This window comes from Myodes glareolus, chromosome 5 (genome assembly GCF_982192425.1).
Source record: "Myodes glareolus chromosome 5, mMyoGla1.1, whole genome shotgun sequence".
In the NCBI taxonomy this organism is placed as follows: Eukaryota; Metazoa; Chordata; class Mammalia; order Rodentia; family Cricetidae; genus Myodes; species Myodes glareolus.
In genome coordinates, this window is record NC_142030.1 from 30,408,242 (window position 1) to 30,426,538 (window position 18,297).

Sequence of the window (18,297 nt, forward strand, 5' to 3'; positions counted from 1 at the left end):
ACCAGACCTTCAATGACAATGCCATTTATTCATATTCTTAATTTTGGTCTTTGTTCATTTATAGAAATTTGCCAAAATACTTGCTTTATGGTTTCTCCTGATTTTTTTGTTCTCTCTTCTACAGCTATTCTATTATCCACAGTAGCATGATTTCTTACTATAAGCATTAGGTTCTTTAATTGATGTGGGAAGGAATTTCCTCTATGAATGCAGGAAACAACTAAACCAGATTTGGTATAGGGACCTGTGAGAGGCCCCTCATGGAGTTTCTCAATTGTAAAGGATTACCTTGAACATTCCTTGTTGACCTACATTCATAGTCCATTGCCTACCTTTGCCACACCTGCCTAATCCAGAAGGGAGGGGCATTCTGAGTGGATTATTCTTAGAAAAAACATTATTTTAGGAGCACCTTGTTATAATCCCTGTTAAGGTGACCCTATTTGTCACAGTTATAAATTTGACATTTTGATTTTTTCCTCAGACCTTTAGAAATCACCTCTTCTATCCATGCATCATCATAGTCATGAGAGTAAATATTAATTGTATCTCAGATCCATTCCTCCACCTTGCCTTTAATGGCCTAATTATTCTTTTGCACAGGGAATTGTCTTTTTCCAAAGCCAGAAATTCATTTATTTTTTTGTCTAGCTTCTGAATTTGGTATCATTCTATTTAGTGCCGAAGTCAATCTTTGTAAGAGATCCCTAAAGGCTTCCTTTGAACCCTGTATAACTTTAGTAAATGCCTCAATTTTCTTTCCTCTCTGTCCCAAGCATTCAAAGCTGCTGCATGTCATAAATCCAGGGTGTGGCCATCATTTTACAGCTTGCCTTTCTATTGTAGCATAGTCTCCTTCTCCAAGAATTTGATCTTGGGAGATTTCTCTACCTCTAGTTTTACTCCATTGTTCAATTATCTTAGCCTCTTCTCTGAACCAGGTGCTCCATTGTAATGTACACCAGGCTCTAAAACAATATTAATTATTTCTATCCAGTCTTGAGAGATAATTCTATTGCCGTGAGTTTTAACATTTGCTTCACAAAAAGTGAATGCATGCCATATGAGACTATTGCTTCCTTGAATCTTCTTAAATCTGATATTAGCACAGGAGTCCAGTTAGCTATAACAGAGCCTCTGCCATTTGGAAATTCCTGTAAGGTTACTAGATATATTAAGGTTAGTTGTATGAAAACTTTTTTTTAAAGATTTATTTATTTATTATGTAGACAGCATTCCTTCCATGTATGACCGCACACCAGAAGAGGACCCCAGATCTCATTATAGATGGCTGTGAGCCACCATGTGGTTGCTGGGAATTGAACTCAGGAGCTCTGGAAGAGCAGTCAGTGCTCTGAACCACTGAGCCATCTCTCCTGCCCCCAGTTGTAAGAAAACTTTAAGCTGTTTCTCATTGTTCTTATAATGCAATGCTGAAATTGGCTCTCCATTAAATTCCTCTGTCTGGATTTGAACATCTCTGTGATCTGTTTTATTTTGTTTTTCTGTATCTTAGCACTCAGATTATCTAACATTTTTCTTTAGTGATAAGACAAAAATGATAAAGCTGATAATGTTTACAACTGAAATTACATAAATCCCATATAAATTAGATATCTTCTCATTTAATTGTTCCATTTTCAAACTGTCTAGCATATTATCATACAGAGACCCAAATCCCTCCATTGTAATGTTTTTTTCCATTTTTAATGTGGGAATAATCTCTCTCTTTTAACTAACTCCTCCCTTTAAGAATTCCCAATTGTTTTACCAAATCTGCTGACTATGTTGATGAAGATGTGGGGCTTACTGCTGCTGTGTAGAACAGTAAAAGCCGGACTGAATTTCAAGGCAGTTACCTAGTTTGGCAGCAGCCTGAAAAGGGTGTTCAGGGAGAGGGCAACTCATCCTGGGGAAGGAGGGGGGGGGGAGAGCTGGCTCTCTGAAAAAGGTACAGGGGATTATTCAGAAAAAGCATGTGTGGCAGAAAAGGGGTTGGGGAGCTGCCTGAAGGCAGAACCAGCTGGTCCAGGGCTGGTGAGTCCAGTGACTTTTGGAGCCCAGGTTTTTCTGGAGTTTTGTGTGACAATTGGAGACTTTCAGAGAGGCTACAACAGGAAAATTCCAAACTCGCTCTGAGGCTCAGGGTGGGGGAGAGTAGAATAGAAAGCCTAGCCAAGTGGGGCAGGAGCCCCAAGTGCAAGCTCTGGCCTGTACTGGTGACTTTTCTGTGAATTCATACCCCAAATGTTGGGCACTAAATATAGCATGAATAATAAAAACCCACAGCCAGATATTGGGGTTTAACTTGAAGATCAGAAAAGCAAAAGCGGTCAAGCTGCTGGAGAGTTCTTACCTCTTTGATATCTTCAGACTGAAAGAGAAATGAGTTCCTGTCTCATCCTGCCTTATATTCCTCTTTAGTGCTGGGATTGAAGGCATGTGCCACTACCATCCAGCCTCTGTGGCTAACTAGTGTAGCTGCTGAGATTAAAGGTTGTACCACCACTGCCTGGCCTGCAAGGCTGTCTAGTGTGGCTGCTTTGCACTGACCTTTAGGCAAGTCCTATTTATTATATCACAAATAATATGCCACTATAAGACTGTTTCCAGCCTTTGGAAGCCCAAAGAATGCTGCCACCACTGTACCTCAGCACACATTGAAGGGGAATAGGAAGAGTACTTAACTGTCTCTATTGCTTCAACTATCTTCTTATGATCAGCACTTGAAATGGAATGGGACCTGTACAGAAAAAAATATGTAGTTATAAATCTAATGTTTCTGATGGAAGCCCAAAGGAAAAGGCAAAAGCTTTTACTCAGGGCTGAATTCCCATGTGAGGCAACCATGAAACCTAGCAGACCACTTGCCATGAGGGTGGGCATGCAGCCTAGTGTTAGAACTGCTTCTCTAACATGCACAACATCTCAGGTTTGATCTCCAATGCACACACCCATGCATGCACACACATGTGCTTGTGCATGAGTGCAAGAAGATTGAGGGGGGAGAGAGAGAGAGAGAGAGAGAGAGAGAGAGAGAGAGAGAGAGAGAAAGAGATCCCATTTGTAAAATGTAGTATGTTTCCCAATACATTGTAGGGAAACTGCCTCTCCAGGTCTGCCATCCCTTATTAAACATAACTTTTTGAAGGCAAGGGAAAGGGTCGACTTGGGAGCCTAGACTGCAGTATATACCCTCAATAAGTGTTGCTGAATTGAGTCAAATCTGTCTGAGATTGAAATATCGTCATACTACATAAAAAATTGAAGGCTACTCTATGATTTAGAAAAAAATTGTTAGAAAGTATATAATCAGGGTGTGAATTCCCAATAGACATAATTCTTTCTCAGGAAACAGTAACAGTTTAAATCCTCCTTTTATGAAAATACCTAAACATCAAAGCATTGTATATGAATTTTTAAAATTTGAGACAGGATCTCACTGCGTAGCCCAGGGCTGCTTCAGATCCCTGCCTTGTTCCGACTCTGCAGGAATTGTAGGCATGCACCCCTGTGCCTGGAATCAATATATGCATCCTAAATTACTCTCTCCAATTACTCAAGGAGTCTAGGTTGGATAGAATGAAATTTCTTTGACCCTTTGTCCTGTTCACAATGTGGTCAGTTGCTTTCCTTTAACATTTAAAACTGTGCTTATGGGTTGACTGATGTGTTAGTTTTTTTCTGTAAGAAAGTACTACACTGTTACTGACTTTAATCAGCACAAATCCGTTCCTTTACAGTTCTTTGATTCTGGACTCTGGACAGATCTGGCTTCTCCTGAAGGTTCTAGTTAAGGTTCTGTTTTCTTGTCTTTTACAGCTTCTAGAGCCATCATGTGGTTTTTGGTCTGTGGACCCATTCCTTCTTCCTCCAGGTCCTTGATTGGGTGCAGCCCTACCTTCCATGACACCTTTAGGTTTTTTCCTTTTCCTGCCTCCGCCTAGGGTCCTTGTGATTACACTGGGCCTGCCCAGGTCACCTACACTAGGTGGTTAGCATACTTAATCCCATTTAACTTTACTGCAGTTTATTACATAAGGTTTGCACATTCAGAGTCTAGGAATTAGGGAGTAAGCACTTTTAAGTGGGCCACTACTCCACACAGCACAAGAATATTCTTGTTTTCCTTTGCATGTGTGGTCCACGTGTTTACATGTTCACATGTGTATTCATGTGCAAGAAGAGAAGAGGCCATCATCTGGTCCTTTCTCCATTGCTTCTCTACCACGTCTCTCACCTGGCGCTCATCCTTTCAGTCAGATGGGCTATTGGCTGGCCAATGTGCTCTAGGTGCCGTGCCGACATGTCTCTGCCTTCCCTGAACACTGACATTACGGATGTGCACCACCATGTCTTGTATTGATGTGGGTGCTGGGTATCTGAACTCAGGACCTCATATTTGTGCAGCAAACACCATACCCATCCCCCACTCTAGATTTTTTTTTTCCCACTCTAGATTTTTAACACCAACAAAAACCTAGCCCAATCGACAATCTCTGGGTATCATACAAGTTTTGAGGTTTAATAATAAAATTTATGTAATGACTATAATTTAATTTCCATGAAACATTTTTTTACTTAGTCAAAATTTCTTATACTTTTATACTAAAAAAGTATAAATTCAAAATCAACTGCTTGGTTATGGATTTAATACCATAATCATAAGACTGATATGACAAGACAACCTAATGGTCTGTACCCCATTTTTTTATTGGACTATGTGATCCTTTGATGTTCAGTTTCTTGAGTTCTTTATGTATTTTGGAGATCAAACTTCTGTCTGATGTGGGGTTAGTGAAGATCTTTTCCCATTCTGTAGGCTGCCATTTTGTCTTGTTGACCTGGTCCTTTGCTTTACAGAGGCTTCTAGTTCCAGGAGGTCCCATTTATTAATTGATGCTCTCAGTGTCTGTGCTACTGGGTTTATATTTAGGAAGTGGTCTCCTGTGCCAATTCGTTCAAGTGTACTTCCCACTTTCTCTTCTATGAGGTTCAGTGTGGTTGGTTTTATGTTGAGGTCTTTGATCCTTTTGGACTTGAATTTTGTGCATGGTGATATTTATGGGTCTATTTTCATTCTCCTACATGTCGATATCCAGTTATGCCAGCACCACTTGTTGAATATGTTTTCTTTTTTCCATTTGATATTTTTTGCTTCTTTGTCAAAAATCTGGTTTTTGTAGGTGTGTAGATTGATATCTATCTGGCTTTTTGATTTGGTTCTATTGGTTCTTCTGTCTGTTTTATGCCAATACCAGGCTGTTTTCAGTACTGTAGTAGAATATAAAGTCAGGAATTGTGATGCTTCCAGAAGTTCCTTTATTGTATAGGATTGTTTTTGGCTATCCTGGGTTTTTTGCTTTTCTATATGAAAGTTGGCCTAAATGCCCCTAAGCTGAAGAATGTATAAAGAAAATGTGGTACATTTACACAATGGAGTACTACACAGTGGGAAAAAATGATATCTTGAAATTTGCAGGCAAATGAATGGATCTAGAAAACATCATATTGAATAAGGTAACCTAGACCCAGAAAGGCAAATATATTATGTACTCACTCAGTAGTGTCTTTTAGTCATAAAGCAAAGAAAAACCAGCCTACAAATCGCAATCCCAGAGAACCTAGATAATGATGAGGACCCTAAGGGAGACATACATGGAGCTAATCTACATGGGAAGTAGAAAAAGGCAAGATCTCCTGAGTAAGTTGGGAGCATGGGGATCATGGAAGAGGGTTGAAGAGGAGGCGGGAGGGAGGAGAGCAGAGAAAACTATATAGTTCAATAAAAATAAACGAACACAAAAGATAACCTAATAAATTCTCTTTCTTTGTAAAATGTTAGGTATTTAAATCTTATTTTAATCACCATCCTAAAGTCAACACCAGTGTCTAGGAATAGTGGTGTGGCAGGAAGCACAAACCATGCGAGCCTTTCTGACTCTTCAGTAGTAAAGTTACTTTTTTGTGCCTCAGTTTCCTCATTTCTAGATGAGAAAAATCACAGCACCTCCCCATAGAGAAGTAGTGAGAATTAAAGTTTAAGTGAGTTAATAGTCATGAACAGTTCATGGCATACTGTGATCACCCCCTGAATTTGTTAGTTAGAACATATTCTAGGACACTGGAGGATGGCTCAGTGATTGAGAGCAGGTACTTTGGTTCCCAGCACCTACACTGGGCAGTTTATACCCACCCATAACTCCAGCCTCATGGGGACCTGACACCTGTGACTTCCACAGGCACCTGTACTCAAATGCGTAAATCACACCATACATACATCCAAAATACAAAATAAATCTTTAAAAATTTCTATAGGTTTGATTTAATCCTCATTTCCATATTTAATTGTAATATCATTTGAGGTTAAAAAATATCCTGCTTTACAGATGAGTAGAGGTTGCCATGCCAAGCAATCTGAGTTTATCACCCCAGAGGAAAAAATGGTTTCAATCTCAGGTGGCCAATGTTGTCAATCAGAGAGCATACAACTAGTTGTGTATGACTGTGAACTGTCCATACCCAAGGTGAGGGTGATTCTGACACCATTTAGAGACCTGGTGGCTGTTTTCTGCCATATCATCAACAGAACTTGAATCCCCTTGCCCGGAGGCATCAATCTCTTCTGAGGTTACAATCCCTCACTGAATATGAGTATATGAAGGTTGGGCTCCTCACCTACCTCGCCGAGATAATTTTCTATGTGTCTTGTGTACCTTCTACTCCCTAAGGATAATCGTTGTATGGTCTTCTCTGGCCCTTCTTTCTGCTTTCCAGTATGCATCTTCTCACCCAGCTGTGCTGTTACCCTCCTTCAATTATTTTCTTTACTTATTAAATTCTTAATCCTTTCCAAGATTTTTTTCTGTGCATCTGGGCATCATATCTTATATATACTTAAATTGCAGTTATTTGTTAGGAATGTAGCTCAGTAGTGTAGTGTATGCTTTGCATCCACATGGTCTTGGATTCAAAACCATCCACCACTGAAAAAAATAGGCAACTGTGGTGGCTTGAAAGAAAATGGTTCCCAAAGGGCGTGGCACTATTAGGAGGTGTGGCCTTGTTGGAGGAAGTGTGTCACTGTGGGGGCGGGCTTTGAGGTCTCTTTTCTCAAGCTTCACTAGCTGTGACAGTCAGTTGAATTCTTGTTGCTTGTAAGCTGTAGGACTCCCAGCTATTCCTCCCTCATCATGTCTGCATGCTTACTGTCATGTTCCCCACCATGATGATAATGAACTGAACCTCTGAAACTGTAAGCGATCCATTCAAATGAAATGTTTGCTTTACAAGGGTTGCCATGATCATGGTGTCTCTTCACAGCAATAGAAATCTGACTAAGACAACAACTCCTGGGGCTGGAGAGATGGTTCAGAGGTTAAGAGCACTCACTGTTCTTCCAGAGGTCCTGAGTTCAATTCCTCACACCCACATGGTGACTTGCAACCACCTCTAATAAGATCTGGGTGCCCTCTTCTGGTGTACATGCTGTGGGATAATGTTTTTGTACACTGTAAAGATTTGTCATTTGTATTGGTTTATGAAAAACATTAGCAGATTGGCCAGTAACCAGGCAGGAAGTATAGGTGGGGTAACCAGACTAGGAGAATTCTGGGAAGAGGAAAGATGCAGTCATCATCCAGAAGCAGAGGAAGCAAGATAAGAAAGCCTTATTGAGAAAAGGTACCAAGCTACATGGCTAAACATAGATAAGAATTATGGCTTAATTTAAGTTGTAAGAGCTAGTTAGTAATAAGCCTGAGCAATAGACCAAATAGTTTATAATTATAAGCATCTGTGTGTTTATTTGGGACTGAATGTCTGGAACTGGGTGGGACAGAAACTTCTATCTACATGTGCAGATGTACATGCAGGCAGAATACTATATATATAAAATAAATAAATCAATCTTTACAAAGGACAACTCCCTGTATTCTGTCTAATCTTCCTTTCTGTTTTGCCACAGTAGCATTAAGGTCATGACTAGTCTCAACTGTTGGATCCTTTTTAACACTCATTGCTGAGGAGGCAGACATTACCTCTTGTCTTCTGATGTGTGCTGAGTTACTCCTGGCTTGTAAATATCCAGCAAGCTCTGCTGAATGATGAGCTGGGTGTCAACATCAGCATCTGTGTCCTCATCACTGCTGGAGTAGTCCATGTGGGGCTCGGAGAGGTTCACTTTCGACTCAGAATGAAATAAAATACTTTTCTAGTTGTGAAAAGATTTCCAACTGCTTAAAAATAGGAATGACATCTAGAAAACTAGAAAGTTGATAGGATTGATAAATGGAGAAAAATGCACATTTTGAAAACAAATATTCATTAAAAATTTTCCTATGAAATTAAAAGTTTTCTGGACTGCCATAGATTCAATATAAATGAGAAGTTTCTGTAAATAGATATTTTTTGTTTGTTTGTTTTTCGAGACACGATTTCTCAGTGTAACAGTCCTAGTTGTCCTGGAACTCACTCTGTAGACCAGGCTGGCCTCCAGCTCACAGAGATCGGCCTACCTTTGCCTCCCAAGTGCTGGGATTAAAGGTGTGCACCACCATTGCCTGGCGTAAATAGACATTTATTTAAAACTTATTCAAGAAAATCTTCCCTTCATATGAGACTTAGATCATAAGTCATTGCCAACTATACACCAGACATTAATATCTAAAATATTCAAACAACTGCAAAAATAAGTACCCAAATCCTCAAATGATCTAGCTCATAAGAGTGCTAAGGAACTGTAGAGATAATTCTCAAATGAAACCAGTAAACTAGATGCTATAGTACCAGAAGGTGCTGGGCAGGCTTCTGGAGGAGAGAAGACACCAAGAGCCTTCCCCAGGTTTATTGTGGTATGGATCCCACATACCACAATAACAGCATGTTTAGGAAGAGTGTTTCCTGTAGTATGAGAACTAACCGCTTACTGATTGACCATGATGCCTGCTCCACAGGAGGGATTTCATGCTTGGTACCATCTGCCTGGTCATGCTGCTTGAGAGGATCACAGGCCAGTGGAGGGAGCCTACTACTATGGCTGTTTTACTAAATAGATACACTACCAAAAACTGCTTTCTCTGGTTTATACCATAAGTTTATGCTGCTCTAATCCTTGCTGGAGAAGCTCCTGTTTACGATGAGTGGTAATAGAGAGACCCACGCATGGGTTCACTGTGGGTGTCAGTAACTGTGAGTGCTCAGCCATGGGTGACTCACATATCCGCACCCCTATCTCAAGGCACACTGAGGAAGAAGGAGCAGAAAGGATAGAAGAACTGGCAGATGGGGAGGAGAGCTGCAAATGACTTTCAGGCATGATACAGCTGCGGCACACACCAATGCACAGCAGCTGTGGTTATAGCACAGTGCCTACGTAAAATGAAGCCAGTCTAATGCTAGCATGGATGCAGGAGAGGCCCTGCGAGGCCCTGCATCTCGCTGAGGAGCCATTAACACTTGATAGCTGCTGAGCGAGGGAAGGTCACTCTCTTTCAGGAAGTGGCTTCTGGTAGGTTGGTCATGCTCCAGGGGATGCCCCACACCGGTGTACAGAAATGGACAACACTGATTGGACTCAGGTAGCTTTTGATAGCACTGAACTAGAGAGCATGAAGCTGGGAGGGAGTACAGAGAGGGAGGGTCTAGGAGGAGCTTGAGGGAAGTAGTAGTGGATGGGCATTAAGATGGCTTGTATTAATGCATGAACATTTCAAAGAATAAATAAAGATACTATTTAGTAAACAAAAACCAACCAAAAGAAAATGACAAGTAAATATCTAAAGCAGTATTCAACATCAACCTCCTTAGCCATTAGGGAAATACAAATTAAAACTGTTTTGGAGATGACTCAGTTCGTACACAAACATGAAGACCTAAGTTTGCATCCCAGTACTCATGGGAAAGGAGGGTGTAGCAGCACAGACTTCTAAGACTAGCACTGAGGGGACAGGGTTACACATAGGTAGATATCTGGAACTTCCTAGTCAGCCAGTTCAGACAATTGGTGAGCACAGGATTTAGTGAAAGGCCTGGTACCAAAAAAATAAGGTGGAGTATATCTCTGCAGTCTCCAAAAAGGTCATGTTGCCGTGACCCTTCTTTACTCAAAATAACTGATAGTTCAGTGCTATCAAAAGCCCCCCGAGTTCAATCAGTGCTGCCCAGAGTTGGTATGGGATAACTGTCTATACTCTGTCGATTATGTTTTAAATAAACACTGATTGGCCAGTAGCCAGGCAGAAAGTATAGGTGGGAACAACCAGACAGGAAGTAGAGGTGGGTCAATGAGAACAGGAGAATTCTGGGAAGGAGGAAGCCCATTCTTCCCCAGTCCTGTCCCAATCACAGAAGAAGGAAGATATGATTGCCATGTGGCTACCATAGATAAGAATAATGGATTAGGGGGGTGGGAGGGTTGATGGAAGGGGAGAGGGTTAGAGAGAAGGGAGTAGGGGAGGAATGGGGAAAGCTCAGTGGCCTGGGATGGGGGGGGAGGGAGGAAGGATGAATATGGAATCAGGGAAGAATATATTTCAACTAAGGGAGTCATTTTAGGGTTTACAGGAGACTTGATTATATATGGGATCCCAGGTCCAAGGATTGTTCTCTGGACAGAGGAGAGGGTGCCTGAATCGGCCGTGGCCCATAACCATACTGATGTATATTTTGCTTATCACCATAGATCCTTCATCTGGCGAAGGACGGCGATAAAGTCGGAGACCCACATTGGAGCACCGGACTGAGCCCCCCGAGGTCCAAATGAGGAGCAGAAGGAGGAAGAACATGAAAAACGAAATCAGTACTGCGAGGGATGCTATCACCCACTGATACAAGGAAACGAATCTAATGAGAGTTTACCAAGGCCAGTTGGACTGGGACTGAACGAGGACGTGATCTAACCAGATTCTCGGAATTTGGCCGGATTCTCTGAATGTGGCTGGCCCGAAGTCTTTCTGAAAAGCCATTGACTATGATACTGGGACCTGTTTCCTCTGCATATTCTGGATTTTGGGGATCCAGTTTGTTTGGATACTCACCTTCCTGGACCTGGAGGGAGGGGGGAGGAACTTGAACTTCCCACAGGGCAGGAAACCCTGACTGCCCTAAGGGACGAAGAGGGAGGAGGAGAGGGAGTGGGGGGAGGGGAGGGTGTTGGGAAGAGGGGCGTAAATGGAAACTTTTATAATTTAATAAAATTTACTTTCAAAAAAAAAGAATAATGGATTAATATATATTATAAGAGTTAATAAGAAGCCTGAGCTAACGGGCCAATCAGTTTACCATGAATATATACCTCTGTGTGATTTCTTTAGGACCTAACGACTGCGGGAACCAGGCAGGTCAGAAACCCAGACAACAGAGAGTGACCTTCCCTCGTTCAGCAGCTATCAAGTGTCAATGGTTCCTCAGTGAGATGCAGGGCCTTGCAGGGCCTCTCCTGCATCCATGCTAGCATTAGACTGGCTTCATTTTACGTAGGCACTGTGCTATAACCACAGCTGCTGTGCATTGGTGTGTGCAGCAGCTGTATCATGCCTGAAAGTCATTTGTAGCTCTTCTCCCCATCTGCTGAAGAGTCTAAAAACCTTGATGCAGGAAAAAAAATCAACCTCAAACCAACCAGTAATACGCATCCCTGATGGCTAGCTCTCAGTCACACTGAAGACTTCACAGCAGCCACGGTTACCTGCAGACCTGTACAAGACCAGACTCTTCAAATGCTGGCATAAATGGAGCAGATGATCTCTGACCCCATCCCTTATGGCACAACCATTGTCAGTTGCTATCTCCTAGGTGGGTGAAAATCATTTTTAAAAGGGGGTGTGATTACTGACAGGGTTTCCACGGTCTGTGGGATGGTACCACATCCACCCACACACATATGAACTTAGTGGGCTATAGAAGGAAAAAAATCCCACAAAACAAAAGGACAAGAAGCTGGGAGGATGACATGTTGGGGGACAATATATGATCATATTTCATTGTATGCACCCACAAAAATGTCAAGAATAAAGGAAAAATTAAAGATGGGTGGAGAGCAATAGAGAGTACACCCCACATCGCCCCGCCTCTCTGCCACACATACGCTACAGGACAGGAGCCAGGGACCAGAGGAGGATGTGGTTTTAAAGGAGGGAGAAGGGGACCAAAGAAGAATGATGAAAGCATATGATATGAAAGTCAAAAGGGGACTGTATGGGCAAGGAAGGGGCTCGGCAAGAGAGGCAGGGAGGGCAAAACCGAGGGAAAGGAAGGAGGAAAGTATAACGTGTGTATGAAAATGTCGTAACGAAACCCATTTACATGCTAACTTCAAAATTCAAAGCAAAAAAGGTAAAACAACAATAAAAACAAAACTACTTGTAAATAAATAATTAAATGAAACTTGAAAGGGTTTAAAAAAAGCCCAGGCAATTTTTGCTATATTAAAATAACTTATTTTAGATAGAACACGTCTAAGTGATTCTAACACTCAAAAGATCTTCCGTATACACAGAGTATGTCGTGCTAATACTACTGTATGTGGTAAAGTGAAAGTGAGCACACCATGGGAGTAAACATATCACAGAGACTAGAAATAGCAGCAGCGAGAAGAAGCCAGCATACTAGGCGTATCTTCATGGTTTGAAAAGAACATTGCCATTTTAGTATAGAACAGGCTCTAAAGACTGATTTTACCTTTTGCTTATCCCCAGAACGTCTCCGGCTTCCTGTGGCAGGTGCATCTGAAGCTCCACTCCCCTCTGGTGAGCATTATAAATAGCTTTACTATAAATACTTGATCATAAGACAGTCTTGTTTTTCACATGTGGGTTTGTGCTGCCTCGAAACATGACCTCTTTTCTTCATTGCTAGATTCATCCGATTTAAAAGATTTCATCCAATTTGGCAGATATAAAATATTTTCAGGGGGTTGGCCATGAAAAAAAATCATTTTGCCACTGGAGACCAGAATTTCTCACTTAGGAGGAGGCGGCAGTTTTGCTCTGATGGCATTATCAGAGGTGACGTAACTCCTGGTCCTATTAGCGCTGGCCTGCAACCCTAGCTGCTAAGGCAGGAAGATTCCAGGCCCAATGCCTGCGTGGGCTACAGAGTGAGTTCACAGCTAGCCTGGGCAACTCAGTGGCACCCTGTCTCAAAATAGAAAGTAAAAACGTGGGCTGCAGCTATAGCTCAGTAGCAGAGGACTTGCTCAGCATGCACAAGACCTCTGGTTAAATCCCCAGCACCACCAAAGAATAACTGCTCCACAGAGTCACTGTGTGGTCACACCTGCGTGTTCCCTGAACTGTAGAACTGTAGCCTTAAGCACCCTTGGAACCCCAAGAAAGGGATGACATTACAGAAGTTATTTTTAAATTTTTGTGTGTGTTCAGGTATTGCACACATGTGTACATGTGTTCAGGCAGAGGTCAACCTAGGGGTATTACTCCTCAGAAACCATCCATCTTTTTATAAGATTTTTATTTTATGTGTATGTGTGTACCTGCATGTATGTCTGTGTCCCTCTGTGTGTAGGTGCCCTTGGAGGCCAAAAGAGGTTGTTGGCTCCCCTAGAACTGGAATTGCAGGTAGTTGTGAGCCACCTGATGTGGGGCTGAGAACCGAGCCCAGTTCCTCTGCAGGAGCAGCAAACACTCTCAACCGCTGGGCCATCTTTCCAGCTATTTTCTTGTTTTTGAGACAATCTCTTTTGACTGAGACGTAGGGTTTGCTAACTAGGCAGGCTGGACAGTGAGTTTCAGGGATCTGCCTGTCTCTACATTCTCAGCCCTGGAATTACAAAGTGCCTGCCACTATGTTCAGCTTCTTCTCTCTTTTTTTTCCTTTGAAGGTAAACATTGTATTTTGAGGAACTTGTTACTGCACACTTCAGAGAGAGTTATGTAAGAAAGCAAATTCTCCCGTCATCCTAGGAATAAATAAGGGCATAAAATTTCATCTTAAGTCACCAGCATCCAAAATGAACAACAAAGGAAAAAGAGCATTTACTATATATTTCAGATTTCGTTGGTTGGGGCAATCTCCATGCGGTATTCATATTTCTTCTTTTAATTCATATTATCCAAACAGCAAAAAACCAGGAAAAAAATTATAAAACTAGTGGTTGCTGAAACTGGGGAGACTCTCCTGCACCTGTGCAGGTTCCTGGGATGCAGCTCGAGGGACACTTGCTGGCTCATGCCCTTTGTAGGTGTCAGCTTTTTAAGAACTTGAAAATTTCAAAAATGATGTGTATGTGTGTTCATCTATGTGTGGGCATCTGCACATGAGCGCAGTGCCTTCACAGGCAAGGGGAGGGTGCTGGATCCCCTGGGGCCACCTGACTCGGGTGCTGGGAACTGATCTCAGCTTGTCCGCAGGAGCGCTGTGATATTTTAACTGCTGAGTCTTCTCTCCAGCTACCACATCTAGATTCTGTACTTGGGTTCTGGGCACTGAACTCAGGTTCTCGTGCCTGAATGGCAAGCACTTTACCAACTGAGTGATCTCCCCACTCCCACAACAAAATGCAATTTTGATTAAATTCTTGTTTTGTTGAAGTATCTATAAATCCATAGTGTATATTAATATTATCAATGCACACTAAGTAATAAGAATATTAAGTATTACAAATAACAAAGGGGAGACAGAGTCAGCAAGATGGCTTGGAGGGTAAAGGTGCTGAGTATGCAAGCCCGATGACCTGAACTCTATTTTCTAGATCCCAAGGCGGAAGTAGATCCTAACTCCCCACAATTATTCTCTGATCCTCAACACAGGCACTGTGGCACGCATGCCCCTCCCAACTCTCTCTCTCGCTCGCTCTCCACATTACACTGCATAGACTAATAGTACAATTCTAGTAATAAAATAGAACAAAAAATTAAAATAAAGGGAACACTTGCTATTTCCAATGAAAAATGAAATGCAATGTTGCTGCAGCCATGGAAACCGGCACTGACCACCGGCCAGCTTTATAGTCCCACCTTCGCTTCCTTGTTAGTCACAAGAGTACTTTGAGATATTGGAATAATTTCTTAATAATAAATATTATGGCCTTTGCCTTAATATTTTCTTCACGGTGCTTTTAAGTATTTAAAATGCTCATGCGCAATGGTGTCAGGCAGCTAGGAAGAAAAGACCCGTACAAGGAAGGACGCCGCCACGCTCAGTTTGAGAATGTTTTTATAAGCGAAGATTAAAAAGTTATCAGATGTTTTCTAAATTTGTTCGGTTTAGTTATCCAGCTGACAGAGCATCGCCACACCACGCTTGATCCAGTGCTGGACGGGCTGGTCCGTTTTTAGCAGCATTGCAATGACAAAGTTGGTGGAATGTCCTGTAGTGGAAAGAGTTCCTTTCCGTTCGCTGGTCTTGTAGAGAGGGCAGATATAAGCGTTTGACCTCACGATCTTAGATTTTTCATCTTGAAAAAGAAAAGAGAGAGATTTCCATTGAAGAAAGAGGAAACAGCGATTGTTTCTAAAAGAACAGTTATTTACTTTGTAGTAGAATGGCCAAGATTTAGAGTATGATATTTGAAAGATGGAGATGTTTTAACAGTCGGTATATCAAGGCAAGCACTTTCACACGCTTCATGAGTCTAGGTCTAGACATCAAGAGTTGATTATGAGGTTTTGCGCTTATGGGACTGGAGAGAAGGCTTAGTAGTTAAGAGCACTGGCTGCGGTTCCAGAGGACCCAGAGCCTACATCTGACAGCTCACAACCTTTTGTAACTCTAGATATAGGCTATCTAATGTCCTTTTCTGACTCCCACAGGCACCTGCACACACGTAGCATATACAGACAAACCAATTAATAATTAAACTCTTTAAAATAATTATGTGTATACATGTGTGTATTTTTGTGTGGGTATGAGAGTATATGAACCTGAATTCAACTCTCCAGAGTCCAGAGAGGACACTGGATCCCCTGGATATGGAGTTACAGGCACTTGTGAGCCATCCGACAAGGGTGCTGGGAAGGCAACTTGGGTCCTCCAGAAGAGAAGCAAGTGTTCTTAATGCTGAGCTATCTCTTCAGCTCCGTAAAAAGAAATCTTACAAAACAGTTTTGATCTATGGGAAGGCATGAAAAATCTCTGGAGGATGTGGGCTGAAGGAGGAAAGGACAGGATGGGGAAGAAGTCAATTATAGTGAGTGTGGTGGAGGAACTGCCTACAGCTCTAATACAACTCCTTAGCACTGCACTTGACATTTGGAATGACAAATGAAGCAAATGCCAAGAAGTAAGGTATCCCTGAAGGTGTGAAGCTGGCTTTACCTGCCAGCCTGCCTTAACGTGCCAATTAGACGAAGCTGAATTTCCCGCTTGTTTTTAGCAGGTTACTAAATAGGTAAAATATACCAACTTGTCCAAACTCAAAAAAATAATCGAAGTACAATTCTTAGAAGGGTTTTTCTAAACGAAAGCCACCCTTGCATAGTTGAATCACATTAATATTCAATAGGTTGGGTGGAGATTGTAGATAATTTGTGAATATGTTCATCTACTGTATTTAAGGCTAAGAAACTGGGGCTAGGGGTGTAACTCAGTTTTAGAACACTTGTCTAATAAGTGTGAGGCCCTAGGTTTGATCATAAGCACTTCAAAAGAGTGAAACTAAAAATAATTTTTAAAAAATTAGAAAAATGAATGAGTCTCATTGTTATTGTTTAGTTTGCTTTTAGAAAAAAATAATGATGGTAGAAAGAGCAAGTGCATCCCCTAAGGGGTAAAGGTGACCTCTATCCCATCTCCTGGTTGGCTCCAAGGCCTATGGGCCTCTTACAGCCAGAAAATGCTGGGCGCTAGCACAGTCTGCATCAAGCCTTTGTACTACGTACACTTAGCAAAGGCACTCAGCCAAAGTGTGGGAAGGAGAAAGAGGGCTGTCACACCGTGAGATTCATCACAGAAGTGTGAGGATGGAATAAACAAAATGGTACCTTAAAAAGATGGTTATTTTCTAATTTATATACTCTGTGTGTGTGTGTCTGTGTGTATGTGCCATGTGTGAGCTGGTGCCTGCTGAGGCCAGAACAGAGTGTCAAATCACCGGGAGCTGGAGGTACCACAAGATCCCCTGGGGCTATAGTTACCAGATGGCAGATGTGGGGGCTGGGAACTGAACTTCTGCCCTCTGGAAGGACAGCAAGCGCTCTACTGCTGAGCCATCTCTCCAGCTCTTAAACCTCTATCTTATGTAGGCTACTAGCATAAAGAAGCAGAGCAATGGTCCCAAGATAATATAACTGCCCCAAAATATTTACAGCACAGATATTCCATCTTATATAAATAACAAATGAATTAAAGCATAAAAGGTTTCAGCAAAAAGTTATTCAGGGGAATAATTATTCTCTGTAAAACTCTAACATATTCTGTTACGTATTTACTTGGTTTTATCCATATGATGGGCATCAGGTCAAACAAAAGTTTGGGATGTTGTTCAGCAAGCAATCCACTGCAAAGAGAAATTGATGGATATTATTAGTTATTTCTGAATTTTGCTATTAGAACGAAACTGCAATTTGGATACTGGCCTTCAATATGAGAGAGGACCAAAGATATTTTAAAAATTAGATTTATATACAAAGAGAGGAAGAGTGGAAAGGGGGAGGGGAAGGGAGAAGGATGAGGCAGTGGTGAGCTGAGAAACACTGAAGACTGTGGAAAGGTGAAGTATAAAGCGGAGAGCAAACAGCAGCGCCTGCCGGTTTCTAAGAATCGCTCACGAGGCAGACCCTGTGCTAGCACTGCACCCCACAATGACCACCTCCATTCCTGCTCCACAGACAGAGGCTCAAAGACTAGATAATCCTCCAGTTGGTCAAGATCCAAGTGTGAGCTGGGCGTGCAAGTTCAGCACCACTAAGTCAGGGGCGCTACTGAGTTCAAGGTCACTCCTGGGTACAGAGTGAGACTCTGATAAACAAGACAAAACAAATACAAAATAAAGTTAAAAAAAAGTCTGCCTCTGTAGAGAACCTGTTTTCTTCTAGTATGCTACATTTCTGGGGCAGGGGGATAGGAAGGAAATTAAGTAATTTAAGAAGGCAAAAGAAATGGCAATAAACTGATGAGGGGTGAAACCAGCCATGGTGGTGCACACCAGCAGGACAATACTTGAGAGGATGAGGCAGGAGGATAAGGAATTCAAGGCCAGCCTGGACTACAGTTGTGTGGGAAATATAACTCAGTAGTTTACAAGGGATTATTAAAGTTAAGAGATTGTTATGAGTCTTAGAGGAGACTTTGGACTTTTAAACAGTGTAGAGACTGTGATAGACTGGGGACTTCTGCAGCTGG

At 41.9% G+C, this 18,297-nt stretch overlaps 2 protein-coding genes and 1 long non-coding RNA gene across 5 annotated transcripts in view; 1 reads left to right on the plus strand and 2 right to left on the minus strand.

The window, feature by feature from the left end:
• The window catches only part of Asb14 (ankyrin repeat and SOCS box containing 14), a 30,233-nt gene extending 22,033 nt beyond the window's left edge, over window positions 1–8,200 (minus strand). The window contains exons 1-3 of one of the 2 annotated variants that reach the window (XM_085687798.2): window positions 8,040–8,200; window positions 2,689–2,743; window position 727 (exon numbers count right to left, since the gene is read on the minus strand). In XM_085687798.2, the coding sequence (XP_085543924.2) occupies window position 727; window positions 2,689–2,743; window positions 8,040–8,161 (178 nt within the window). In that variant the 5' untranslated portion in view covers window positions 8,162–8,200. Of the gene's footprint in view, window positions 1–726; window positions 728–2,688; window positions 2,744–8,039 lie in introns of those variants that run through there. The other variant, XM_048421696.3, reaches the window with a different exon arrangement.
• A 3,382-nt stretch (window positions 8,201–11,582) lies between these two features.
• LOC148122049 (uncharacterized) overlaps window positions 11,583–18,297 on the plus strand; it is a 35,960-nt gene continuing 29,245 nt past the window's right edge. For both annotated transcript variants that reach the window (XR_015737864.1, XR_015737865.1), the window contains exons 1-2: window positions 11,583–11,793; window positions 12,696–12,746. This is a non-coding gene — a long non-coding RNA (uncharacterized LOC148122049). The remainder of the gene's footprint in view (window positions 11,794–12,695; window positions 12,747–18,297) is intronic.
• Window positions 14,515–18,297, minus strand: part of Dnah12 (dynein axonemal heavy chain 12) — a 162,664-nt gene continuing 158,881 nt past the window's right edge. Inside the window, 2 exon segments of the mRNA XM_087906207.1 lie at window positions 14,515–15,412; window positions 17,385–17,452. Coding sequence (XP_087762333.1) covers window positions 15,222–15,412; window positions 17,385–17,452 — 259 coding nt within the window. The 3' untranslated portion in view covers window positions 14,515–15,221.